General features: G+C 36.8%; 1 protein-coding gene across 1 annotated transcript; it reads right to left on the bottom strand.

Annotated features, from left to right (window-relative positions):
* Window positions 1-255: 255 nt before the first annotated feature.
* On the bottom strand, window positions 256-3,268 carry LOC127164264 (macrophage mannose receptor 1). The gene is made up of 5 exons (XM_051108108.1): window positions 3,248-3,268; window positions 3,081-3,119; window positions 2,632-2,988; window positions 1,891-2,119; window positions 256-1,615 (listed from the first exon to the last, which is right to left on the bottom strand). The coding sequence occupies exons 2-5, from the start codon at window positions 3,115-3,117 to the stop codon at window positions 1,246-1,248; spliced, it is 993 nt and encodes a 330-aa protein (XP_050964065.1). The 5' UTR covers window positions 3,118-3,119; window positions 3,248-3,268; the 3' UTR covers window positions 256-1,245.
* Window positions 3,269-7,887: the final 4,619 nt, after the last annotated feature.

Genomic DNA, 7,887 nt, shown 5'->3' with positions numbered 1-7,887 from the left:
TGTAATAAGCTGAATAATCAGATTCACCACTTCATTTGATCTTTTTCTTCTGCTATATCTTCTTAAATTATTTATCTATGTTAAAGCCGATTTACTGTGAAAGATAGATAACATAGTACAAAGCATTTTGATAACAGCATAGCATGTGCCAGGTTGAACATGGTAAGTTCCAAAAATGATGTAAGGAAACATTCTGATGTGTTAAAAACATCAGAAAAAACATTGTGGAAAAAACATATTTGTAACGTTTAAAAAAAAACTACATCTGTCATATAAAGTACTTTGACATTTCACACTGTGACAAAACAAAAACAAAAAGAGCAGATTTTTACAGTGTAGTTGTGTTTGCTGGGCCAGTTATGTCTGAAGTGAACATAAACAGCTGAGAAGGAAATCGTATGTGTGCCAGTATCATTAGAAGTAACAGGAGTTATGTAATCAGATTACTTTTTTCAAGTAACTAGTAAAGTAACGCATTAATTTTTTATTTACAAGAAAATATCTAAGTTACTTTTTCAAAAACGTAATGCCAGTTACTTTGTTTTCCCATTTATTGACTGACTAGTCTCCTGGCCACATGTTGAGAGAAATTGGAAATACAGAGGCGTTGTGTGCACTATGTGAACATGATGATACTGTAGGCTTACTCATTTCACTAAAAGCCAGGTCTTAAATTTGCTTAAAAATAGAACTTTTTATATTAGAAAAACAAAAATCTGCCCAGATTTAGAAAGTAACGCAAAAGTAACTCAAAAGTAACGTAACGCATTACTTTACATATAAAGTAACGAAGTAACGTAATTAGTTACTTTTAAAAGGAGTAACACATTATTGTAATGGATTACTTTTAAAAGTAACTTAGCCCAGCACTGGCCAGTATATTACATACGTGCATTCGGTCTTAATCTGCGTCATTAATGTTAATCAAACAAAAAAAAATTAAAATTTTGATATTTTGGGAAGATCAGCCACCTCTAGTGCGGCGTCTTGTGTTTGCGTTCAAAAGATATGATTAGCGCAAAACATAAAGAGTCATAATCACACCAGATATACAAAGAGTTTCTATCTTAAAAAAACACATATTTCATAATACAGAAATAAAACAGACTTTGACCACTTTTTAAACCCAATAAGTAGATTCACACAGAACCTACTATAGAACAAATTAAACATAAAAGTAAACAGGAAAAATAATGAAGTAGCCTCAGAAAACTGTGAATGTAAGTAAACACGTTAGCATGTTCCTCACTCTTTCTTTCTGCAGATAAAGTTGAGTTTGAGAGATTCAGGAAGGCTGATCCAACGCTGATCTCCTCCAGACTGAACTGCTCCTTTTCTTCTCTCGAGGCTGCAGTTTTCCGGTGTCGTTCCGTTCCCTGGAGCCCAGTTGTGATAGCACACAACCTCTACACTGACCCAGAGCCACATGTTCATGCTGCAGTAGTTGTGTAAACCCAACCACACCGCCGCAGTAGACGCCCGTTTAACCACATTCATCACACGACGCTGAATCTCTTCTGAATGAACCGAGACCAGATCCATATGATTCTTTCTGCAGTATCTCAGCGCTTCAGACCACGTCAGATTCTCTTTGATCAGAAACAGTTTATCTGGACACAAAACAAACCACAAGCAGAAACTAGAGAAAGACTGACCAAAAACAACATGCAGAACAAACACTGTGGATGATTTTGTCATGTCAGACATGTAGTGTGAACTTTAAGAGATCTGGAGGTGATGGATTGTGTGTTTTGTGAGGATCTGCTCACCTTCATGGCACACAAAAAAGGACATTGGTTATTGCAGTAGAGGTCATGCCATTGTCCTTGAGCATACAGATTGAGAGCTGTACAGTTCTGATTACCCCCCAAATTGTTAGGTTGATCAGTGTTCCAGTATCTGAATGAGGAGTTACTCAGATCTGACCACTGCCATGAGTCTCTGAACAGACCGATCCAGACATGTGATCCAGATAAATTTCTATCACTAATGATCTTCTCAAGCAGTTGACTCTCATTCTGGTTCCTCACACTGACCAGATCAATGTGATTCTGTCTGCAGTAAATCTGAGCGTCTCTCCAATTCATCGTCTGATTGACAAGGACGAGTCCTGTGTTTGCTTTAAGAAAAAAATGAGAAAAAGAATCATATGAATTAATTTGTTCATTATTCTTATGCTGCTTTATGGTTTGGATGTGAACAGGAGCAGTGGTGGAAATATCAGAAATATGTCATTCAAAGACTTGAGCTGCTTCTACAGCTGGTGATATATTTAATATTCAGTTGAAAATCTCAACTGAACTGAAGGCTGAAAATATCAAGTTAAATCACCTCTAGTTACTTTATTGTTTGTTTATTATTAATAATATAAGATCAATTTAGATCTCCAAGATTTAAGATCTATAATTGCAGGTATCCATTGTGACAAATTATCATATATAAGAATGACAAAGCATCAAAGTGTGTTCAGTGAATGGTGAAAGTTTTCTTCTGGCAGTAATGTTGATATAGAAATTGTCTGAACACTGAAAGTGACAGACATCCACAGTCTCTTCTAAATTTGCTATCAAATTAAAGAGTCATTTTGTTTAGTATTCCATTAAAATATGGTGCATCTAAAAATGAACTCACTGTTGTTGCAAATGAAGTACTTGTTTTCACCACATGGCAAATCATGCCATTGTCCATTTCTCATCATAGCACAATCATCTCTGCTATCTGGTTGTCCAGTAGCCCAGTTCAGATAGAGTGCAGTTTCACCTGAAGACCACTGCCATTCATCACGACTCATCTTCTGGAGCCCAATCCAGACATACTGAGAAATTCTATAATTCACACTCTTCTTCAGCTCATTCATGTCGTTCATGTTGTCAACGGTGGCCAGATCTGAGTATTTCTCTCTGCAGTATCTCTGAGCTTCAGTCCAGGTCTTGATCTCATTTATAAAGTGATACTGACGCTGAACACATTCAGATACGGAGCAGACAGCTGTGAAAGAGAGGATTTGCTTTAATGCTTTTCATAATAGGATCAAACCTAATGAAACTAGAAACCATAAATAAAACCACAAACACACTCACCAGTGAGAAGAAGAATGAAAAATAGAGTTTGGTCCATTTCTGATCAAGAAAAATAGAGATAAACTCACATTAAATATTCAGAGATTGATGTAAAACATGATTAAGACTATATTAACATGTCAGTAGTCTAATTCTAGTTAAAGAATGAAGATGTGAGTTGTTCTTACTTTAGATGTAGTGTGTTTCTGTCCTGAGTCTGATGTTTCTGTCTGCAGCTTTAGTGTGATTATCATATCTGCTCTCGTTCCTCATTCAGCATCACATCATTTGTTTATTACTCTAAACAAAAAACTTTTTCTCAATGTTGCTCTTTGTTGCTGGAAGTGTGTTAATTTGAATGTGACTAGACAATCTGTCGGTTTCTGTATACACACAGTATAATGACATGCAAATGAAAGACAACAGCAGCAACACATTCACCTCTTTCTTTATGGAAATCATAGGCAAAGAAGGTCCACATTATTGTACACAGGTAAACTCACAGTCAACATTATAACAGTAAATTTAATTTACTGGTGTTGCTACTCGAACCTCTCTCTCTTTTTTTGCTGATTAACATGCATACGAGGACCTCCAATGACTATAGAATACTCATGTTCCCATTCACTAATGCTATATTTGTACTGCAACAGCAGCACATAAGCTACATAAGATAGCACAAAAAGAGTACAAGGGCAGAAAATTAATTTCAATATAGAAATATTGAGTGAAAATATAAAATCATAAATAATAAAACATACACCCTGTCACATCAACAGTTGAGTTAAAGTAATGGTTTTAATTATTATTAGTGTCTTTGTGCATTTCATGAAGAGGCTAATTCAGCACCCCTAATGGTGTATGTAATGTAGCTGTAGGTGGTAAGGTTTAATTCACATTCTTTCTCACAGAGTGTCACAAGTGTTGTGTGCGGGGAAATGAGGAGTAGGGAGAAGGAAATCCAGAACATATACTTTTATTAAAGGTGCAGTGTGTAATATTTAGGAGAATTTATTGGCAGAAATGCAATATAACATACAAAACTATGTTTTCAGACGTGTGTAAAGACCTTACATAATAAGCCGTTATGATTTTATAACCTTAGAACGAGCAATTTATATCTACATACACCGCGGGTCCCCTTACATGGAAGTCGCAATTTAGTGCTGCCATGTTTCTACAGTAGCCCTAAACGGACAAAATTCTACAGAGCGCGTTTCGTCAGTACGTTGTTCTACTTCTTCGCTGGTGTTTTAAAAGGCCACTCGTATCGTCACCACGTTAAAATGTTGAAACGATGTTGAACCGGCATCGTGATCCCAAAGTTGTGTTTTAAAGGCAATAAACATTAGATGGAAAAATATATATATTTCATTACTTTCTCTAGCAGTTATATCGTTAAGTAATTATACTGTATATAAATTGCGGGCATCAGGGGGCCGCTAGTAATGTGCATGGCACTGAAACTGATTTCGTATGCATGATCGCATTTCACTTTCACTTTTCATCATGATGTTTCACTGTAGACTTCGTCTGATGCCAATTTGGTAGACGTCGCACAACCCTACTAACTGTCATACAAAAAAATCTAACTAAAGTCAGCGAATAAACCTGAGACAATGATCAATGAGTAACAATAATATTCGCAATAACATATTGGTTTACTGAATAATTAAGTAAATATAATTCTTTGACTTACCTTTGTACAGAAACATCATTGCTTGATTGGCTACTGTCAGGTGTAACAGACGACGACACTTTTGTCCTGTGTCAGCTTCCGTAGCTTCTGTATGCGTTTCGAAAGGGCAGGGTGAGTGGGGGACTTAGCCGTTGGTTGAAATTCGAATCCTCACCACTAGATGCCGCTAAATATTACACACTGCACCTTTAAATAATCCACACTCGGAACAGGAACGAACAGGAACAGCAGGGAATCCACATGCAAACAAAGACTGGGAGACAATACAGACTTTGAATGACAATACAAGAACCGACAACCAAACGGGGAACTCAAACCAACTTAAATACACAGACCAATCAGACCAGGACAGGTGTGAACGATCAAACAGTGACGTAATAATTAAAGACGGAACAGGAAAGACCAAATAAGGGCATACATAGGGAAACCCACAAAAATAGTCCACAGGGGTGTGACACAGAGTGAGTTGCTTTTAGCTTAACCTAAAGTGTTAATTAATACATCAGTTGACAAACATGTACTAACATTCAAATCACACTATAGCAAAGAAACTATTGAACTGAACTGACAAACATGTCATGGTAAGGACACCACAGTTAAGCAATAACATGCAGTAAACTGTAGTGTTGGGTTCGAGTCCACCTAAGTCGAGTCCGAGTCTTTAACTGATCGAGTCCGAGATGAGTCCGAGTCCAAAACTTGACATTGTTTTAACCCAGGGGTGCCCAAACTCGGTCCTAGAGGGAGGTGTCGTACAGATTTTAGCTCCAGGCCTATTAAACACACCTGAACCAGCTTATCAAGCTCTTACTAGGCATACTAGGCAGAAACCCCCTGGCAGGTGTGTTGAGGCAAGTTGGAGCTAAACCAAGGACCAGGACCAAGTTTGGGCACCCCTGTTTTTAACCTTTACAACTAGAAAAATGCAATGTCAGTTGAAATGTAAGAAAAAACAAACCTCTAGTGGATCTTGCCATTTTGATTTTTGATTTCACAACATCTCATAATTAGTGTACTGCTCTGCTTAGCAAACTTAAAGTCATGTAACAGTAGTTATGGCTGATCAATGTAATGTGACATATTTTAGAATGAAGGTTTTAGAATGTGAAAAATTATAGGGCAGAACTTGACTTTATTCATCGATGTAGTAAATATATAAATTCAAGAGTGGGGGTAAAGGAGTAGGTGTCTTGGTCAATGGGACCTTAAGAGCAGAAAATGCACCTCTTTTATTTCTGATTGTGGCTGTGTGTGTTTTGGGTTTTATATGACTTTTTTTTTTCTTGAATGAAAATGAGGTTGTGAGGGATAAACCTAGTCTTTACAATGGCACACACTGTGTATAAAGCCCTACATATACTTTCCATAAGTCACAGCCAACCCACACCTGTTTTATTTTCTAATGCATTTATAGTTTCATTAATTACAATAAATTATAGATTATATAAGGAATAATTGATGATTGGGCCATTTAATTATTAGAAAATAATGCACACCCAAGGTGGTGTTGGACCCATAAAAACTCTTGCTGCAAAGATGTTAGAAAAATTATTTTTCTTTCAAGCTAGAAACTGCCACCATGTTTAAATAATAATAATTTCAATACAGAAAAAAAACTTAACTAATGTAAGTAAAACATTCTCAAGCTCAAGGAAAGTAAACACTCCAAGTATTACTTACAAGCAAAAATATTAATACATATATTGATCAAAAATACAAATTAAACAATATTTTTTTAAAAATAGAATATTTTTAAAAATAGAATTTTAGGGGTTTTTTTTTGTTTGTTTTTTAGGTAGGTCTAAATAAAGGTTACTACAGAAACAGACTACAGACATTTCATGAAGTAATAAATGTTAAAATAAAACACTGCAAAATCTTTACTGTATACATTAAAGATCTTTATCACAGTTAATAAGTGATTCAGTCAAGAACAGTGAGTGATTTTTTTTTTTTTTTTTTTGTTTAATTATTGTTTTACGCTGCTGTCGCTTTAAGATCTGACGCACATTTAAAATATTTGGTAACACTTTATTTTGATAGTCCACTTTAGACATTCTACTAACAGCAAGTAACTTTGCAACTGCATGTCAACTAGTCATTAGAGTATTAGTAGACTGTCTGCTTAATATCTTCTAACACTCTAAACTTTCCAAATATATGTCAACTTATCCTACTAACCCTAATCCTAACCTAACCTAACCTAACAATCTGCTCTGAGAGTTAGTAGAATTGTAGTTGTAAATTAATGAGAATTAGTTGACATGTAGTTGCAAAGTTACTTATAGTTAGTAAAATGTCTAAAGTGGACTATCAAAATAAAGTGTAACCAAATATTTTGACGCATCAGTATTTCTCCCAACTGTTCAGGTTTACTTAAGACAAAACCGACTTTATTTACATGAATAATCTCTAAGACAAGCATGTGTATAGCAATAACAAAACCTATTAAAAGCGAAAGACAACTCGGCATTCGCACACTAACCGAGAGGCACGTTCTGTGATCGCGGTTTGAGTGTATGTGCGCACATAAAAAAGTAGCCTACTGGACAAGACTTTCGTGATAATGCATTGAGTCAGTGACATTTCCGTCAACTGTCTCTGGACTCGGACGGACTCTGGATATTTTCCAAGCCTGAAAGGCTTGAGTCTGAGTCAAGTCCGAGTAAAAATGCATCCGAGTCCATGACAAGTCCAAGTCGCCTAGAAATTGTTGAGACTGGACTTGAGTCCGAGTACGAGTCCAAGTACCCCAACTCTAGTAAACTGTAATGTTCTGCCTGAGATTCCCTGAAGGGAACAAGACATTGCGTCCTCTTGAGGTCACTATGGGGAACAGCGGAGACAGCCTATGACGTCACTACTGGCACAACCACAATATAAAAGGCTGCCAGGAGAATACGTCATCTGCTTCTTCATCTGAAGCTTGTGTCCGAAGCATGCCAAGAAGTCTAGAGGATGCAGTGTCACACTGTGTCCCCCAGAGGTCGCTTTAGAGAGTGGTATACCCATGCTGCCATGCTGAGGGGAGCGCATGCCAAGCCTGGGACAAAAAACCAGACCCTGGCCTGTTACCCAAGGGGTGACTGCCAGCTCTGAATGAGCTTGCTCAAAGGAACTGAATAAGCA

Source organism: Labeo rohita, chromosome 4 (genome assembly GCF_022985175.1).
Source record: "Labeo rohita strain BAU-BD-2019 chromosome 4, IGBB_LRoh.1.0, whole genome shotgun sequence".
In the NCBI taxonomy this organism is placed as follows: Eukaryota; Metazoa; Chordata; class Actinopteri; order Cypriniformes; family Cyprinidae; genus Labeo; species Labeo rohita.
Note: the sequence above shows the minus strand (reverse complement) of the source record. Positions and strands in the feature narration are given on the sequence as shown.